General features: G+C 36.8%; 1 protein-coding gene across 1 annotated transcript in view; it reads right to left on the bottom strand.

Moving 5' to 3' along the window:
* The window catches only part of IFT56 (intraflagellar transport 56), a 55,248-nt gene that overhangs the window by 21,440 nt on the left and 12,514 nt on the right, over nucleotides 1-21,294 (bottom strand). The window contains exons 5-13 of the mRNA XM_055808908.1: nucleotides 19,435-19,484; nucleotides 17,725-17,870; nucleotides 16,285-16,456; nucleotides 15,827-15,901; nucleotides 14,580-14,682; nucleotides 9,934-9,989; nucleotides 8,195-8,248; nucleotides 7,334-7,397; nucleotides 621-709 (exon numbers count right to left, since the gene is read on the bottom strand). Coding sequence (XP_055664883.1) covers nucleotides 621-709; nucleotides 7,334-7,397; nucleotides 8,195-8,248; nucleotides 9,934-9,989; nucleotides 14,580-14,682; nucleotides 15,827-15,901; nucleotides 16,285-16,456; nucleotides 17,725-17,870; nucleotides 19,435-19,484 — 809 coding nt within the window. The remainder of the gene's footprint in view (nucleotides 1-620; nucleotides 710-7,333; nucleotides 7,398-8,194; nucleotides 8,249-9,933; nucleotides 9,990-14,579; nucleotides 14,683-15,826; nucleotides 15,902-16,284; nucleotides 16,457-17,724; nucleotides 17,871-19,434; nucleotides 19,485-21,294) is intronic.

Below are 21,294 nucleotides of genomic sequence, written 5' to 3'. Positions count from 1 at the left end.
ATAACTGCAGACTCCTTCTCTTACTTTGAAAAATGCCACATTGCCTGCGTACCACTCAGATTACTTCTGCAAAAAATAATATTCTTAGCTTACTGCTTTGGTAATACTGCCCTATCTTAGCTCTTCAGTGACTGCTTTCCCTGTAAAATATAAGGACATTCCTTAATGTCCTATCTTCCTTATGCTCTGTTGTCCCCAATTATCAACCAGTGACAATAATCTCCATCATTCATTTGATAAGTCTTGAGAAAACATTTGCTTTTTTACCTCCATGCTGCTCACCCCATAAATACCCACATTTTTTTTCATTGTCTTTCTTTAATTATCTTCCTCATTTTCTGTGATGCCACCAGAAAGCCTGATAGTGGTTAAATTGCAAGTGTGGTGAGACCATCGTGCCCATCATGCTGCACAATGCTATCTTATAAACTGCTTCTTTACATTTTGATCCATTTACTGTACTGACCACTTATGTCCCACTGTTACTCCTGTGTTTTGCTGTTACTCCTGTGTTTCTGTATCTTTTTATGCTTACATAGTGTCTCTAACAGTACGGTCTAATTCCTTAAGTAGTGATTCCATGCATTAGAGTATTACCAATACTAAATAAAAATACTAACCTTGACTGAGTTGAGGTAAATCAGGACATTACCAAACTGTCTAAGAAGAAAGAAGCAGGAGGACATGCACTGTCTCCCTGGAATGGTATCTAAAATTCAGAAGGGAAAAGCAGATTTGTAGAATTAAAAATCACTGCCAAGATTTCTGGGAACTATAAATGCAGCTAACTTCTAAAAATAGTGTAACTTGCATTTTCAGGCAAAGGACCATACTAGAAGTTAGAATAGCTACTAGTTCATCTTGTCAACTTTCTCTACAGCATCCAACTATTGCAAGACTGTATTCATCAGCAAATTCCACAGAGAAAAATTGTTTAAGTAACAGCCCTTTTCCATGACACAATTTATGCAGCATATTTTTACCATTAATTACTCTTACTCTTAGGAAAAGACACCTGATACAAAGCCCAAGTTTGTTATTCTAACCTCATTAGCCTTTTTTCTTTAAAATTATGCTTCTCAGTTATCCTGGTCAAAGCATCTCTACATATTTTAATTTTACTTCCCGTAAGAGTAAACTTGGTATGCTGAAAATATTGTTATAAAAAAAATCAATACATGCACAGGAAAAATACTGAGTGATAAAATACAATATGAAAATTAATTTCCATGCATTTGGGATTACCACATTGTTAACAAGTGGTAAACAAGTTGGATATATCAGTTTAAATGAGTGCCAGTACATTTTGCTGCTGTCAACGTCATCATAAACTTTGCTGCCATCATACTATGCTGTTGTCTACTCTGTAATTGCAAGCTGTGTTACGGAAAAACAATTTAAAAGCTTTTTTAGGGATTATGAAGTAAGCTTACTAGGATTAATGTTTGTTAGACCCAACTAGCAGCAATTGGTCAGAGATGGATGACCTCAAGCAGCAGCTGGAAAGGCATAAATGCAAGTGATGTCGAATCACCGCTATTTCACTATGTCAAATGATCACTAGTGAGCATGCTTCTCTGTGCACTTTGGTAAGGTGACAGGAGATAAGATCCTAAGGCTTCCAACAGCCCTGAAGTAATCTGCTCCTGTAAGTTAGTTACCATCAATCCATCCACAGTAGGAAGTTATGTATCTTTTCTTTATATAGAAATGTCATGTACCTGAACACCAGTATTTTGACTCCATACACAGCACAAAATATAGCATTCCATCGGAAAATTGTACTTTCTCCTTTACATAAGGTAGGGTAGTAATTATTCCTGGAAAACACTATGTAAGATCGCAAAATATATTTTGAACGAAAGCAGAACCTTGTTAACTTTTATCTTTTAGCAGTAGGAGATACCGAGCTTGGATGGCCTATCATTTCCATATAGAGACAATCCATCCTCACCTATGTCTGAACCACATTATTTAGTTCTCCAGCTTAAGAAAATTATTCAGTTATTTATCAAATGTTCACTTGGGAGCAGAAACTGGCCTGTATATTACCTGTCATTTTTTACATGCAGGAATACTTATCATGACACATATATGCCTTGACAGGACAATAACAGAAACAGTTTTCCTCGGTGTTCCTCTGCTCTTTTTTTGTTGCAATGAGAATGCGGATAGCTCAAAAGTGCCCCTTCTCTCACATTCAATTTTTGAAGTTCATAAACTCACAGCACTTTATTTTAAACAATTTTTAAAAAAAAAACAAATAACCCTGCAAAGAAAACTTCAAACCAAGAAGACATTTTTAGTAAAAATGATTCCCAGTAACAAAATATTAGAGCCACATTTTCCCCATATATGATTGGAGAGTTTTTAAGCTTTAGTACGTATTCTTATGTCCACATTTTTGCAGAAAATTTTGTTATCCCAGTATACTATCCTCCATATACTCTTAGAGAAAGATTTCATTAAAAAACCAAACAAGTAAAACATCTGTAAATCTCACACAACTCAGCAATGAATACTACTAGTGACAGGAAAACTAGAGTTTTATAGTTCTGATTCATCCCATGTGACTCATACAGGAAGAGGGAAAAGTTCTGATTTTTAAAAATTATGTAGAGTGACCTAAGAATACCTCAAAGAAAAGTCCAGAAGAAATGTTTCATTCCTCTCACTAAACACCAGATATGCCTGACTTGGTCCTAAAAGAGGACCACTGAAAATTAAAGGGGTGCTTTTCTCCATTATTCTTGCAGTGTTTTTAGGGTAGTTTATAAGACTTACTTAAGCGCCAGAAACACTGTATTTAATGGAAATCTTAATGTTCGTTTACTTTTGCTAATGTTCCTCTTGCCCCGTTTCTACCCTAACTTATCTCAGACATCTGATCTGTTTAATTTTCCATCCAGTTAAGACCCTGGGAGAAGAACATGAGAATTAACTATAAAAATCTATTTATATCCTCCTTTGTAATGCCTGTTCCATTTTGTGTCATTGGGATTAAGAATTGTTTTTAAGCTTAAAAAAACCCCAAACAACAAAACCAAAACAACAGTAAAGCAAGCTGCTGTTCTGGGTCGGGTTTTTTTGTTTGTTTTAGGTGTTCCTCTTAAAACTTAAATACATACATAAAATACAGAATACATACATAAAAGTATGTAACTTCCAATATGAGATTAAGTGTGTACATGTTTTGAAAAGCATTTTCACATTAACTCTGTCTGCTCTATGTTCCTTGAACCTCCAAGTCAGAGATCTAACTGAAAATAGCAAAAGGCTTAATTAACAACCCCAAATGACTTTACAAATGCATGACACTGTACTCTTCCTAAGCTATCTGTTGCTGCTTTTTTCTTAATGCAGTCATGGGTTTCTACAGTTAACAAAAGCAAGTCAGAAAGACAGGACCTTGCTTTGTAAAAACATTCTACATCTTCATTTTAATCCATTAATTTTTTACAATCCACATTAAAATCAAGAGCCTTGTAGGCCCATTTGTGAGCAAAGGGTAGGATTTCCTCACTCTGGTGAGCACAATCTACTTTTGTATTATAAATCTGCAAAGCAGCTAAGTAACTTGATAAAGATCTTAAACAGACAATCTAGTGGTGGTACTAGCTCCTTGCAAGGATTGGCTCAGTGGTAAGTGCTGAAGCATGACGTACATGCTTGAATAGCGTGGCTGGCTACTTAACAAAAGCCCAAGTATACAACAGCAAGAATTCTGTTCTCCATTCTAAATCCAGCAAGAGAAAGGCAGCAGATCAAAAATGACCACAAATATACAGCATAGTGGCTAATATGCTAAGGTACGTAAGAACACAAAAAGAATCATATTGGATCCAAAATCTATCTGGTTCAGAGCTGGCTGAGTAAGACTACACAGCTATAGAAAGAATATATACTGGTTTCACATATAATACATGCTGTGGTATGTAATGCTGCTTCCTTTGAAGTTTGTCCCAGCTTCCAACAATCTGCACTGAGGACTTCCTATTAATCACTGAAAATTTTGTGTTAAACACCTAATGGACTTTTCTTCTACAAATTTCTTTATAACTTCTGGTCCCTGCAAGATTCTGTATCAAGTTGTGTTCTGTGAAAAAGTAATTTATGCTGTTTAATTGTCTTGTGTGATGATTTATGTCAATGCTCCTTGGCTTTTTGTATGGTACAGTAACTAATTCTCCATTCCTCTTATCCTTGTCATTTATGATGTTCTGTATCACAAACATAACCAAGCTGTCAACATTTTCCAAGCCATGTATCCTCCTTTATTTAATCTCTCCTTGTTCAGGAAGCTATCCCCTTTCTCTAATCATCCTTGCTGTCTTTATTGTACCCTTTCTTGTTCTATCTATTTTCTTTGAAAGAAAGTTCTAAGAACCAGAACTGCAGACAGTATTCAAGAAAGGGAAGCATATCTGTAGAAAATGACACTGTAATTATTTTTGTTTTGTTCTCTCTTTCCTCATCAGTTCCTAAGGTTCTCTTCAACTTTTCTGATAATATTGTAAATATAGTTTAAGGGTTTTTTTCCCCCCCTATGTACTACTTCACATTTATCAAAGCTAAATTTAATTTGCATATTGTTACCCTGCCTCACATATTCTTCCACAGCTTTCATCATTGTGGAAGCTTTCATTTTTCCTACTTTGGTTAATTTTGTACCATTGGCTAACCGAGTCATGTCATTATTTGTCTCCTATAGCTCATTAATTATGAATACAAGCCCTTTCTTTAAAGAAACAAAAGGTTCTTTCAAGTGTTCAAATCAGGTGCATTTTATCCTTTTCACTGCTACTTCACTGAAAATTTTCTCATATAAATGAGAAAGGTTATTATGTAGCTTTCGTTATTGAAATTAGTACTATGGAATTTTTTTGTCTTTTGTTAACACATGGGTTTTGAATTTGAGCATACTCAGATGGCTGTAACAGGATCGGACTTTCATCATAAAATTTCAAGTCAGGTTCTATGTTATCTCTGTATTGCTCTAGAGTCACCTGTTCATCTGTATGTTCTCTAGAAAGATGAAAACTTAGCATTTAAAAATTCTTTCTCTATATCGTGCCATGTCCTTGCATTTACTAGGTCAATATGGGCAGAATAGAAGTGTCCAACTATTACTTAATTATCTTTCTGTATAAAATCTCTAACCTCTTTAATATGCCAGTCACTGCTCCCATACAGGCTGGCTGGTGAATAATTCAGCCTCAATATGATAAGTCTCCTATCTGAGCATGTAATTTAAAACAATTTTATGTTAGTCACTGATAAAGAAAATATATTTACTCTATTTTGAGAGACAGTTCCTATAACATTTAGAACCATTCTCCACTGGTATCATCTATTTAGTAATACCCCATTGTAAATTAAATAGGAACAATATCCTACATGTTACCTTCCTATCACATTAAAAAAAATATTTATGTTTATAGCTTCCTCTTCCAAAACCAGGTGCTCTACTTTATCTTTTAAAACACGTAATATTTTTAAAAAAACCCACATATTTGGCCTACATGTGTTTGCTTTTTGTTATGTCCTACCTAAACTGAACTCCATTTGCTTCTTCTATTTCCTATCTACAGTTTGTTGACCTCCACTTGTCCTTCATTTGAGGATACAAAAAGAGCCTCACACTATTTCGCCTTGAAAGGAGTTACCCTGAACTGCGTGCTCTTCTGTATGTCAGCTTTCTCCCACAAATTTTTAAAATGACAAAGCAGTTTTTACATGGGAGTACTAACAGCGTAAGATGCTTGCAGTAGTAATGTTTCCATTTACCTTCAGTTGGAACCAATCCTTCACACAGGCTCATTTTTCTCCCCCAATTAAACCAACTTCCTAATCAGACTACATTTCTGTTCCTTTTTCTTCCCCTCAACCATACCTCAAGAGTCTCAGCCTCTCTATCTTGTTTTGCATATGGGTTTAAAAATATTTCGTAGTAAAGTTAAGACTTTCAGCTTCCTAAGAATTTCAACTTTGACTTTGGGCTATATCTTCACTATACATATATATAGTTCATATATATATGTGTGTACATATATATATATCTCTGAATATTTCAAAAGATATACTTCAGCGGATCTTTTCTCAGACTACCTCTGTATTATTTTTATCCATGTCTGCAGTGATCATTCATCACACCTGCACAACTCTTATGGGCATTAAGAGGCCTACCACCATTGCATCAGTCACCTTGTGACTTTACTGGTATCACAAAACCAGTTAGCCATATGCCCACTAACTGAGTCCTCCACTACTACAGTTCGTATTGCTTCTTTCTGTTAGGATTACAACTCCAAAGACATAGCCGCAATGCAAAAGGAATGTGTTAGAGAGAAACCTCATCTATGGAACCACTTCCAGCCTTCCAACATGAAGCTCTCTGCTGCACGACCTCAACAGTACAAGGGCTGCAAGGAGAACAAAATGGCTACACAGTATTGCTGAAAGTTTCATCAGTACTGCTGCTCTATCTCTTGAACTACTTCTCTTTTGTCACCATGGACACAGGATACAACATTCTGTCTCTGAGGTCCATGAGCTGCCTGCACCATAAACACACCTAAGTTACCCACCTAAAGAAGCAGTCCTAGTGACAATGCCTACGAAGGAAACTGGGAAGCCCCATTTCAGCTGAATTCCTCTGTTCCGATTACTGCCTTTTTTGATTTGGTATTCTTTGTTTTACTGTGGCAAGGGGAAGGGAAGACAAGGTCTTGTTTTGGTCTATTATTGAATAAGTAAAAGTAAATATTGAAAATATATTGGGTTTTTGGGTTTTTTGTTTTGGTTTGGTTTTTTTTAAAAAAAAATCAACCAAGGGGTTAGTCCAGAGCCTCCATTCCTCTCTGTAGCCAAATTCCTCTTTCCTCTTTACATTTTTATCAAGCTCAGTTCCAGGGCACACTCCATGCTAGGACTCTATGTACTTGATAGTCTTTTGTTAGCAGTTCTAGATTTGTACCTGTGAAGTTTCAGCTGCACACTTCATCAAATTAAGCTGTTGTCTTTTGTTTCTATAATGGGGATTATTAGTCAAAGGCAAGCTGCCACAGCGTCTATCAGTGAAGACCAGCTGTTTGCAGTATAACCTCTTTTCCACTCAAATTCCTTTAGTAAGGTTTGGAATCAATTTGCCTTCTAATTTAAATCTGCAAATTTGTTTTAGACTATAAATTAGACTTTCTGTTACTCATACTATAGCAACAAAATGCCTAGCAATAATCATGCTAACAGTCAGCAGTTAAACAAAGATACGATGGTATACATTTGGATATTGTAAGAAGGATTACATAATGGAGAAAGAGCATTTCAGACATACCACATTCACTGGCTGATTCACCCACCAACTGGAAGAACTGCTGAGCAATTTTCAGATGGTCTCTCTGGAAAAGGGAAAAAAAAAATTGCAACATAAGTTCCAGAGCTGATGCTACAGTCAACAGTCCTGATTCTGTTTTTAAAACGCAGCTGTTGAGAATCACTCAAGATAGCTTACATGTCTTTGTGTTTTCCCTGATAAGTTATACTTAGCTTTTTTTGCCAGCTGGTTCTCACAGAACTTCAGAGTTAGACTTGTAATAACTATGAAAAAGTAGTTGACAAGCAGAACTAATAATTCTTGTGGTTTTTGAACATGTCTTTTTAAATTTTCATTTATTTCAGACTTGGTTTTTAGGCTGACTGATCTGCTCTCTGAAAAGTAGGCCTATGGACTTAGACACAGGGCACTAAAACACTCTGTGGTCATATATATTATTATTCTAAGATAAATAAAAAATCCATTGGGAAAATAGATAACTATTATTTCCACAGTGAAAATACACTCTGAGGAGCAGATGGGGAGCAACTAACAGGCAGACCAGGGCTGAAATAAAAACAGAAAAGGTAAATGTGCCACTGTATGTGCCCACATATACAAGAACACTGTAGAAAGCAAACAGGATTTTTTTAGAAGCAGGACAGAGAAGCCAAATTCCACTTGGTTAATTGTCAGGACTAGCAACAGAGATTTGTATTTCACTCATTCTGGACTGAGTACTGTACAGAAGAAGATTACAGGACTCAGAGATCCTGCAATCTAAATGAGAAATGGCTGCCTCTTCCACTTTGGTCCAGCCCCTACAGATCTGTTCAAATTCTGTTGTTGGAGAACCTGGAGAACCTCATGGGCTTCACTCACCGAGCCCATTTCTTGTCCAAGTGCTGCATTTACCACTCCTTTGAGGATGTACTCCTGAAAAAAAAAAGGTAAAAAGGATCAGAGAAGACAAGGTGAAGATTTCAGGAGACACGTAAGAGCCTATGTATACGTTATTTTCTTTCTAAATTCTAAATTCAATTCTATCCCAAATCAGTATTATAGGTAGCTGGTTACTATGGTAGTGTTTCAGCACAGTAGTACAAAGTTACCCCCCAGAAATCCATTCCATTTGGTAGCTAGTCACTTCTGCTAAATATGTGGGTTGCAAAGGGGTAAAGTCTTATGCTCAAAGACAATGTCCCAGAAGAAACAACATAACATACTATCATGCCCTCTTCACCATCATATGACCAATAATCAAGTGCATTGTTGTTATATTAATGCACAGATCCCCCTTCAAATATGCACATTAGTTAACCATAACCACTAATATCCTTGCTCCAAAACACATAGCGTTTTCATCAGGGCAAAAATGTCAAAAGGTTTGTGCTCTGTGGTCATGTTAATCTATTAAAATCAGGAATAGGAGTAGAGTACCCTGTAATCTCTACTGTGAGATACAACTGTAGTTTAATTCTCTGAGCAAGATTTTCTCACTATGTAATGACTCATTTGTCTCATTCAAATCTTACAATTCTGAGTTATAGCTATAAACCTGTTTTAGCAGGTACTCTTGATAAACGTGGACAGCCCTGTCACAGATGTAAACATGGAAAAAGAGACATCTACAAAGACCAACAATGGAGTGCAAAGAAGCAATCTAAGAGTACTAGTCAGCATGCTAAGTAAGCATTTTACTTAACAAATAGTTCTGCAAGCCTTAGCAGGGAGTTCCTTCCAAGTGTGAGTGAGAAAAACAGAAAAAAAGCACAAAGATTCTCATTTCAAAATATGATCAAGAATGCTATGTTATTTTTATTAGGCATGTATATGGGGAAAATTGAGACTAATGGACCAACAGCTGTAGAAAACTGTTCTAGTAAGTCTTGCTATACTGCAAAACACAAGAAGTGGAAAGCAACAGCAGAAGACACTCCTCAGCACAGAATCACCAGATCTGTGTTCCTGAGGTTTTCCTTTTCCCTCACTCCATCTAATCATGACACAGATTCATGAAAGGTCCCTTTCATGCCAAGCTATGTGACCTTTGGAAAATAAACTGCAAAGAGGAATAAATCAGAGGCTAAAGATGTTGGAACAGCCACAAAAGAAAATTACAGTAGCAGCCAAGACACACTGCAGTTTTCACTCATTGCAGCCAGAGTGAGATGAGATTAGAAAAGACCTATTATTTAAACTGTTTAATCTAATGTAGCTTGTTTGTACTGAAATGGCTTCACAACAAACCCCATGAGCATCTGAGCTAGCAGATCTGAGGGATGGTAACCATCACCAGGGCAGAAGTGACAAGTAGCTGTAGTTGGAACGGGGCTTTTTCCTGTGCGCTAGTGGTCAGCTCCCCAGAATCAAATCTGCACACAACAGAGCTGTATTCTTAGTTGACCGCAGGTGGTACAGTAATAAACATGCTAAGTTACTCATATATAATACTTCATCCATGGACATTAAGTCTGATGTTAATAAATGGATGGAAGACACAAGAGTTTTAAGAGTAGGAATGGGGCAGCTCTTCTCAGGATACCAGCTTTATATGTGCCAGATTTCATATAAATTTATAACTTCTGCTTTTATGTACCATGACATCAGTTTCCAATTACCTGTGGAGCTGTAGGTTCCAGGTCCTTAATCAGGTTATAGGCCTCCTGCACATCATCTGAAATACCAGAAATTAGAATGCATGACAACCCACATAGCACACTGTATTAGAACAAGTCACTTATCTCTACAACATTCCCCAATAGACATAGACTAAGAAATAAAGCATTTAGACAGGAGGAGAAAGGTAACTATAAATCATTGTGAATTTATATCACAATGGTGATAGTTTTCTAGAACTCAAATAGCAAACACAGAATGAGTAATAGCTTCTTTATTGCTACAGTTTTCCTAGTAGAGATGACTTGGCCCCCTTGTTCATAACCCAGTGTCTGCCTTCTCAACAGTACAAGGTCAAGGTAATAAATCCATCATCTTCCTGTCTTTTCTGTTCTTACATTTATTTACCCCTCAAAGAGGATTGGTAACATGATTTTGAAGGGAAATTTCAACTTTTCCTTATCAATATTTCAAAACCTGTCCAGCAGCTCTTAACCGATCCTATTTCTAACCACCAAAGAGCACTACTAGTATAGAAGTTTAAATGTTAAGTTTGAACTTCATAAACAACATCCTTCCTACCCAAGAAATAAGTAAAATGAAAAGATCCTAAACTTTACCTAAATAAATAAATAATATGTTGGCACTATGGTCAGCTTTGTAAACCAAACTAGTGAAGATGCCCTTTTTACTGACAAAATTTTATTCAAACAGTACTATACCAGCTGCCCATCAGAACAAGCCTTATCAAACAAAACTATTTTGCTAGTACATACCATCCATACACTGTGTGGACAATACTCCAGGTCGACTTAAGACAGTATATATAGAGGCTGCCAGGATCCCATCAAACCTCTCTACTTTCCTACCCATTCCCTTGAGCAGTCAGGTAGTAAGCCAGCACAAGGTACCAGACTAGCCAAAAGGAATGATTTTTTTAATTTATTTTTTTTTAATAGAAATAGTTTTTTTATTATTTTTGGCTAGCTCAGCTTACCAACCACCACCACATTAAAGAAAAAAAAAAAGTTACAGCAGCCCTTTTTTTCATCAGTGTAGACCATCAACACACAACTGTGCTCTTCAGGCTCCAATACAAGCCTCCAGCAAACCTCACTGGAGCAGATCAGAACTGGTAACCTGGCCTCAATCCCTGCTAAAAGGCACTATCTTAAAGAGTTGGAAAAAACCGTGATGCATGTTTGTGCTTCAGTCACTCCAGTTCAGAGCTTGTCATAATACAACTTAACACTGCCTATCTTTGTCAGAGACCTTGTAAGTTTTGGAGAGACAGCTCTACTCATTAGAAGTAATGATTTCTCACATTCTTAACTCTTGCTGCTACAGGGAATTTAACCCTAATTCCCCCTGGCCTCCTTTTCCAGTATGCAAGTCATTTGTATACCACAGTGAAGAAGAGAATGTAACTAATGAAAATTACTGCGTTTGACAACAAGCAAGTAAAAAGCCTGATTTTTAAGCGCTACAGATGATGTACTTTGCTTCTGTGTAAGTAGAACTTAATTTGAAACATATTATTAACAGTATTATTGGGCAAGATAGTTGGTTAAAATATCAGTACTACTTATAGTGGCATCAGCAACAATAATACTGGACAGAAAGGTGGCTGGGAACAGCAGGCATAGATTTGCCAATAGCAAAGTGTACTGACTAACCCAAATTATGACTGGTTGTATGGATAAGGGGATAGCAGTGGATGCTGCACACCTTGACTTTAGCAAGGTCTTTTGACAGTCTCTCATACCTTTGTCATAGCCAAACTTGAGAGGACTGGCTAAGTAAGATAAGGGGATGGAAAACTGGCTGGACTAGCCAAGGATGGTGATCAAAAATACAACAAAATCCAAAGGTGGATCATTACTAATCAAATTCCCCAGGGAATGATACTGCTGAATGTCTTATATTAACAACCCAGATGATAGGACAGAGAGTACTCTTTGCAAGCTTGCAGATGATAAAAGACTGGGGAGAAAGCCCAGCTAATTGAGAAGCAGTTCAACAGGTTGAAAGAAATCTCATGAAGTTCACAGGAGGCAAAACATAAGTCCTGCATCTTGCTTGCTTTTGAAGCAATCCTAAGCAACAACATGGGGCCAGGGGGAACACTCTGGCTAAAAGGCAGCCTGGGGATCCTGACAGACAGTGCACCCTTGCAGCAAAGGAGGTCAACTGCACACTGGATCACATTAGCAAGAATGCCATCAGGGCAATGGAAGGGATTCTTCTCTATTTAGCACTTGTAAGATTGCACCTGGAGCACTGTGTCCAGTTTTGGGATTCCTCATTCAAGACAGACACTGAAATACTGGAGTGAGCCCACCTGAGGGCTCCCAAGGCAGGTAGATGCCAGAGGAGAATGAGAGAACTGCATTTGCTTAGCTTTCAGAGAAGGCTCAAGGGAGATCTTATCACTGTCTACAGATAACTAATGGGAGGGTACAGATGGGGACAGATTCCATAGCTGAGATGAAAGGCAGTGGACACAAGGTGGAACAGAGGAGGTTCTGACTAGATGCTTGTCTGGACAAGGCTCAAAGCAACCTGATCTAATTGGACCTACCTTGAATAAAATGTGCTATAGATCTCCAGAGCTCTACTCTCACTAATAATGTTGATACAAGAATAATTTACTCTAAAAAAGAGAGAGAGAGGTGGGAAAAAAGAAGATATGTAAATATCTACAGTGAAAAACAAGAAAGAATTTGAAAAACAGAGGATGTTAGTTAATCCTTACAAGCAGTTAACAAAACATGGCCTTGGGAGAAGGAATAGACACCGTAAATATGTCAAGCTGGGACACAACAAGGTAAATTCAAGGAGAACCAAATAGTTAATGAGACCAAACAGAAAATTACTGGAACTATCTGTGAACTATCTAATCACATGCTAAAAGATCCACCTTTGAGCAAAGAGGGCTCTCTACTAACAAAGCCCCCTCCCCACAGAACACTAGTGGTGAAAAAAAAAGTCCTGTACCTTAAGTGGACAGGAGGCTAGCAGCAACCAATGAGAATTAAGTGTGACTGAAAGTTTATAAAAAGTTTTACCACTTGTTAAAAGGTGGGCTAGCTTTGTGGATTACCACCTAACACCCACCTCTGTGCAGACACACATTAAACAAGTAACTCAGCTCTGTGTGTGGATTGATTCTTGCACACCGGTAAGGAACCCAGACTTGGGATAACAATGGGATGTTATTTACCTAGAACTCTATAAATTTATAGAATATAAAGCAGGTGAACTATTATTAATATACAATTGTGACCATTTGAATTTACTTGAGAATATATATCTAATTTTCAACCATGATGAAATTTAAATAACCTTACTGTCATTCTCTACTATCAAAAAAAACCCCATAGGGATAGAATTGCCATATTTTGTGAAGACTATGATGTATGCAGATCAGCTACGTCAGACTGAGATGTTATTGCACAGTATTAGTCACAAGAATTTCTATAACCACTAATAGTCACCAGTAGTGGGATATTCTAAAATCTGTCACAGTCTTGAGTTGAGCTGAAACGATGAGGCAATGTTTCAATTGCACATGCAGAAAAAAGAAGCAGTCCTGGATACAGCTGAGCACCAAGAGAACTTATTCCAACTACAAAGATTAAATCTCGCCAACCTTGTTGATTACAAATCATAGAGAAGTTACTCAGAATCAGCATCTGAAACTCAAAGTCAATCACATAAAAAAGCTCACAGAGCTTTACTATGTTTACATAAGCTCAGATTCTCTGATGAACTTACTGAGATGCAAAGAATATAAAGTTGGTGTGACTGACTTCCGCCAGCAGAATGTATCTCCTTTTTACCAGGTAGTTTTTCAACATTTTGGGGGAAAAAAATAATCGCAGGCATGGATTTTATTTAAAATGTAAGAAAAGACATTTTTCTGCTTTCAGATGCTCTGATCATCTAAACATACTTTGTCATCTTTAAAAGGTGACAGAAGACAAGGCTTATAATAAAGCAATGGAAAAGTAATCATCACATCTCCCCATATTAGATGAGTGCAGTTAATACCTACTCATCACTCAGCCAGTCAAGCCACTACTGAATAAAGGAACACAATGGGAGAACGGGAACAGCTTTGAAACTCAACTCAGACAAAATTCAAAGGAACCAGCCAACTAGGGAGAAACAAGTAGAAAATCCTGTCCAACTGATCCTGGCTACCTACCTGCATTCTTTATGAGTTGTAAAGTAGATTTGGAATAAAGTGTCTTGTTCACAGTCTCTTTGGCTCATATTCAGTTTGTGCCCTATTTACAGAAACAGTTGTTCTTGCCTTCAAAGGACATATACCATTCTCACATATTCAGGCAGGAGAGGCCCGCTAGCTATAAACATATAAGCACCACCATCTCCAAAGCCATCTCATACAACCCAAGAACCTCCAGTACCCTGCTAAAGTAGATTTATTTGACTGCACACAATTAAAGCACTTCTCTGCAAGCCATGGGAACTCTTACATCACTATTTTCCAGAGGAACAGAAAATGAAATAAATTACATTCTACTGCAAGGAAAAATAAGCATTTCATTGAATAGTCAGTTGAGATCAGGCAAATTAATATCATCCCTGAAGCTGTGAAATAGACAGAGAAAGGTGTATTTACCTTGCCGCAGATAATAAATCACAAGATTCAGTCTTGCCTCAGGAATAACATCAACCAGAGGAGGCAGGACCTGTAAAGCCCCTTCTCCTCCTCGGAACACCACCTGCAGAGAAAAGCAGCATTATTGATAACTGTGTATCAACATATGATGTCTTAATTCAAGGAAATGAATCCTTAAATTCCTATGTGAACAGTAAGAAAAGGTCAGTGGTACTGGCATTAGCATAATCCTTGCTTTAATATAACTACAGAATTGTGATGTGTGAAGAAACTTTATTCTGAAGAATATTAAGTATTTAATCCATCAGTAAAAATTAACTTCAGCTTTCAACACTTCAAAGGAGTGATTACCTGTCAAAGATTTTAAAGAATAATATAGTCTAAAACAAAAGCGAGGGAAACACATACAGAACTAAAATTTGCTTATGATGTACTCATATGAAAAAATTAGGTTAACAACTCTACATTTATTTAGAATGCCACAAGATCCTAAAATGATCAGGAGCAGTCAATTATACTTCAGTTTCATATGACAGTTCCTCCAAGAAAATCTAACATACTTATTCAATAAACCACTAGCAAAAAGACCCACATTCAAAATAAAGAATGTTAACTTAGAAAAGTCCAGTTTGAAAGGAGTTTTAACTCTTATGGAAGAAAACATTAGCTTGTGGTGACTACTCTTGAAAAACCAAGGGCAAGCAACTGCTCATCGTTAAATAAGAGCAATCTACTGTTACCCTTTGATCAACAAACCAATAATACAACTGCAGGGAAAATTAACAGGTGATTAATGACTCTTTTACTGCAGAACACACAAGTATTTTAGCTTTTATCAGCACCTTTTTCCCTAGGAACCCCTTGTTAAGTACTTTTTGGATGAAGGCCATTTCCCCATAAGAGTACGGGGTCATGCATTATGACTTGTTTCTACAGTGTCCTTATTGACTGGGCTCCACAAAATATCTTGCAAAGGTATTCTTACAGGACATAAGTTATTTTAATATGCCTTTGGAAGTAAAAGCAACAGCATTATTATTTTCTTGACAGAGTCTCAAACTGACAGGGAAACAAAATACCCTTGATGGCACATTGATTCTACAGGTAGGATTTCTGGAATAGGACTTACATGGCAGCAAAGATTCAACTGGGTCTGCAATTCCCAAAATATTCCATTTTATAAATCATCAAGAAAAGCTCTACAAATGAGTGCAGTTTGTATTAAATCTGAGAAATACATTACTCACCAGATTGTGCTTAATGAGCTCCTTGCCAAACTCAAAAGACGATGAGGCACTGTCTGTCAAGTTCTTGAGCTCTGCCTGGAATTACATATATTCCAAATTTTTAAACACAAAACTAAAAAAGCACAGAAGCATAAATGGAGCTTCATATGAGCCCCAAAGCTGATAGACATCTCCAGCAGTGCTGGATCACTGAAAGATTTTTGCCTTCCCACTTCTATGTGATAACTTTAGATAGACACAAGGTCAAAAATTAACTGGGAAAACTAAGACCACTGTGCACAGATGTGAAGTGCTTAGTACCAGGGAAACTGAAATGGGGACATTCCTAAGAGAAGGATACAATGACCAGATAAAGGGCGTTATCAATGTTACTGATTAAGACAGATAACAAGGAAAAGAAACCTGTACAGAATTTTCAGTGAAAATAAAAGTGAACTGAAGGGCTGTCTGATAGATACCTCAGCAGCTTTCCCATTGTAAAGTCGAAAATGATTACAAGCCTTAAGGTTAAGAGCAATGGTGCTGTCAGGAACTTGCTGAAGATAAACAGCTAGCACTTCCTGTGATACATCATAGTAGTCCAGTTTGTAATAGCATAGGGCCACATATACATTCAGAGCCAGGTATTCCCTGCAGGAAAAAGGATTAAAGAAAACATTTAAATCCCACCAGATAGTTATACTACAGAACATTAACATCAGTGATAAAGCTCTCACAGGTCTATACATCTTTTACAAGCACAACAAAACTGGGGTTTCTGAGAAATGCTTAGAGCTTTTAAAGCTCTAGTTAGCTAGGACTGCACAGATCCAGATTTGCATTACTTTTTTCAATGGCAGCTACTTCAGCTTTAAAGAATCACCTACATAACTTTTGGTTCGCAAATCTGGGAAATGGTGACAACTTCACACAAAGGAAATATACAGAACATGAGCACTGTATTTGGCCTTGCAGAACAGGATTTTCTATGCGATAGATGCAAAGACATTTAATATGCACATAAAACTTTGAAAATATTTTAATGGATCTTATTATCTTACACCCCGTACAATTATTTTAGAAAAATCCTTGCCATTACAAGCTATCAAGCCAGAAGAACTAGACACAGAATTAAGACAGGCATTTGTGGAAACAGTGAGTAAAAGGGTAATTGTTAGAAGGTTACTCATTTAGTTTTGAGTGATTGCTTCTACAGGACTTGGAATTTAAAAATCTCTTCTGCAAGCATTACATGACATACTTATATACATTATGATGGGCTTTTCCAAAGCATTCAAGAGAAGTTACTGCTAAACGACAGCTATGTAGTCTGGGACATTAGTTTCTATTTTATTAAACAATACTTCCAGCCATGTAAGAATTCAATTTGCTCCTTGTTAAATTCTGAACTAAAAAAACTTACAGAATATGATAGGAATAATCATCAACAAGTGTCATAGCAGGATAAATAGAAATGGAAAGAATTTCAGGCTTAAAGGAATGCAAGGAATTATCTGTAAAACTTATGAACTGAACTCTCAGAAAGGTGAAGGAGAAGTCAATAATCACAAGCAAGGATCATCAGACTGGACATCAAAGTGGAAAGAAGACAAAGCAGCTACATAACCACGTATCATTTCAGAAGTAAGCAATGAAATAAAAAAAGATCTCAGAATGAATTACACAAAAATATCACTAAAATAAAGCAACAGAGAGCAGACTTCTTTTTAAACATGCATTTTTCTATAATGCTTTGCAATGAACAAAATTGAAAGGGCTGCAGCATGCACATTTTGCTGTGGGAAAGAGACATAGTAATTGGAGGAAATTCCTAATTTCAGAAACCAAGCAACTAAATGGAATTCAAATACCAGCAGTATCAGAGACACTGCTTTAAGGTTTAGAGTAGAGATGCCCACCGATTATCAAGAAGAATGCGTTTGTAGATATCAATGGCTTCTTGGTAGTGGGACCGCATGTAGTGGATAGATGCCAAGCTAAGCTGATCTTCTGTAATGTCTTGCAGATTCTGGTGAGAGCTCATCAGTTTCTTCTCATCGCTGAACTAAAAAGAATGTGACACATTCTCAGAAGAGTTCAGTGAGAAAAACATTTTAATTCGATGGTTTAGTTTTGTCCTTGTTGGCAAACAGCAGGTGATGCATATTAAACATCTGGAAAACCTCTGTTACGTGAGGCTACAACTAAGTATACATTTTCCTTTAAGATGCGATTTAGACATAATTACATGTCACATGCCTTGATGGATAAGAGGGGAAACAGCTGAATTAATTATTTCACAAACAGAATTTTGCAACACAAGATTTGACTTTTATTATTTGAGCCAGCAGAAATTCTGCTGTTTGTAGATCCAAATCTTCTCATGGATAGCAGAAAATTACAAGACTTGCCAACATGCAAACACTAATTTTCACAAAACTTCTTTACAGCACTAACAAATTCTCTTTAATCAGCACCTTAGAATTCCAGTTTCTTTAAATAAATGGTTTGTTGTTAAAAGCATTGCTGTATAACACATAACACACATACAAAGATAAAAACAAGGAGCAGAGTTAAACATAACCATTATATTTGTATTACAATAGTAAAGTTGAGGCTATTCACCTAATCATTCTACTCAAATCACTTATTCCAGTGGTTCCCTTTGCTGATTCTGTTGATTCAACAGTAATTATGAATTTCTCTTACACACAAATTCTATCTTATCTATTTGTTTTTATCTATCTGCTCAGTTTTCTTCAAATTCTTTTCCTCCCTCTAAGCCGGTCACAAAATGATACTCCAGTACAAAGGCAAGAGAAGTTGCTTAACAGAACTAAAGGCAATGGGCTTCATAGTTTCGTAAACCCCTTTATTTCCAAAGACTAACTTGATGAACTGGGTATTATTCAACTTCTCTTTATCACAGACATCTGTAAGTGCCAGTGCTGCTACAAAAATGTTTTCAGATTTCTCTGTTAACAGAGATATAAGTAAAGAGAATCTGTCATCAAAGCTAACATTCAGGATTTATTCTTCCAACTCAGTCTCTTCAGTAGCACAATACTTAATAAGTATAACACAGGATGGTACAACCCCAAACTTAAGGGAAGATAGCTATGTGTGGTAAGTGAAACAAATATTCAATTGCTGAAATTAAAGTAAACTTGCTATAAACAACATGACATCTTGGATACTGAATGACTTCGGAGGATCAGTAATAGCAGACAGACTGTTTTGGTCAAATTGCTAGGTATAAGACAGCAACAAGTCAGGAAAACTTGGTATACTTCAAAGAAAAATAAAAATACTGGCTTATACATTTCTGATTGTCTTCAAGTTCCAGGTTCCTCGTGATCAAAAATACCATCAGGTTCCTGTTGTATGACTTATGTGAATTGCGTTGGTGAGACTTTCCTTACGTACATGCTGAGGGCATCTATTCTGAGATCATGTTTTCACACTTACTTTCTCCTCCACATTTTAATACAGTAGCGTGGTTACCGAAAATGTTTGTTCTCCTGCCACCACAGACATTTTAATTATTCTGCCAGGTTGCCAGCATAAATTACACATTACCAAACTGAAAAGAAAACAAACAAAGTATGAGTGAAGAAAATACATCATACCTTATGTGCCAGGTGAAAGAGTAAACGGTTCTGGAGACGACTTTTAGGTGCTGAAAGGAAAATTCAGTAAATATTGCTGCAAAGAACAACTCAGGATGTCTCTTCTTTATTTTTAACTCTCTTTCTCAGTAGATATGCATGCACCCATATTCTTTCATTAATAGCCCAAGTACAGTTCTTCACTGACACAGCCTTTGCAGATCATGCCCTGGGGCAGGTTCTACCAATTTTAGAGCAGTTTAAAGGCCTTCCTGCTTCCTGTTGAAAATAACTTTTCATTGGCCTCTGTCTTTCATGAACCTTAAAACTTTTATGAATTGCATTATTATTTCCCTGCAGGGCCTTCTGGATAATTCCCTGGGTTTTTTTGCAACATACAGTATAGCATTTTTTACAAAATAAATAGCAACAACAGATAAACTCACAATCAAGGCTCATTCTACAACGTGTCACGTTTGAAGTCAGTTGTGATTCATAATTCTAGGAACCTTTCACTTTCAGTGCACTGCATAAACCCATTGCTGTTATGTATGCACATTATATTATATTTAGTTCTAATATTTCTTCTGTCCTTCGGAACAAAAGGCACATGAAAGAATACTGCAGTCAGAGCAGGTAAGATTCAAACTAAGATATGGCAAGAAATATAAGGGAGACACCTCCTTTCTAGAGCCACAAAGTTCATGAAATTTCTTGCTCTAGCAGGATTAGAAATTCCATTTAACTCATTCCATATGATACAAATTGTTAACTGTAGAGCTTTAAGTCACTAGAGAGAGCCTTGAGCTTCACTGACAGTGACAAAGGTCCTCGTCCAACAAAGCTATTAATTTCTTTTGCAAGCAATCTTCCAAAAAGACTTCCCTTGTTTCCTGTATTTTCTTTAGCTTACTCAGTTAATGAGCACTCTCATTCTTGCTTAGACCAACCAGCTGGCAACCTGTGTTCCACAGAAAGGATGTACATGGAATCTTTACAAAAAGCAGAATTACTTGCTGTGTTTGAGGCCACAAAAGTGCAGAGTTAGCAAAGCAGTGGCCTGTAACACAAAGCTATAATTCTTCTGACATCCTAAACCATGAAAAAGGGCTCAAACCACCAAAACCTCTTCCCTCCCTCCTTCTAAGATGGAATTTTCTAGTAGTAAGTTAGATTATTTTTTTTAAAAGCAATTTAGGGAGAGATTTCCAGACTTACTCTTTCTCCACATAGTAAGAAAACTTTATAACACAGTGGACAATGCCAAAACCCAGGTCATTGTCATCATATTGGCAGTATAAGGCTGCCCACCTACTTCTGATAGACACAGCAATTATTTCTCCCTTTTCCTCCTTCCCAAGCTATGTTATTTAACAATATTCCTAGAAAAAAAGGGGACAGTGAACTGTATCTTTAAAGAACTGCTACAATACAGAAGTCCCAAAAGGCAAAGGCAGTATGACAGTGTTCTCACAAACCTAACAACCTTGCAAGGTATTACTTACAGAGTATCAAGTTGTTAAGCTAAATGGTCTTCAATCTAGGATACATGTGGGAATTCTCATTAGCCTAATTATTAAAGAACAGAAAGGTTTTTTTCTGATCTACAATCTGTATATTGTATAAGCAGTAAGTGTACAACTAACATGACAGTGCATTCTAGAAACAATTTAATTCATTGAATTAGGAAGTTAGAGTCCCTTAATTTAAATGCATGTTCTTCCAAATGTTGTCAGTAACGATACTGTGGTAACTCCACATGTGCCCCAGCATTAATTGATACGTTTTAATGTCAAAGTTTAGAAGGGTTGCACACGGACCCCACATGTGCTTTTCTGTAAAACTTCAACCAACCACAACCACCCTTCACAATTCAAAACA

The sequence above is a fragment of the Falco peregrinus genome, chromosome 6 (genome assembly GCF_023634155.1).
Source record: "Falco peregrinus isolate bFalPer1 chromosome 6, bFalPer1.pri, whole genome shotgun sequence".
Taxonomy (NCBI): domain Eukaryota; kingdom Metazoa; phylum Chordata; class Aves; order Falconiformes; family Falconidae; genus Falco; species Falco peregrinus.
The sequence above is the reverse complement of the archived record's forward strand: the minus strand, read 5'-3'. Positions and strand labels throughout refer to the sequence as shown.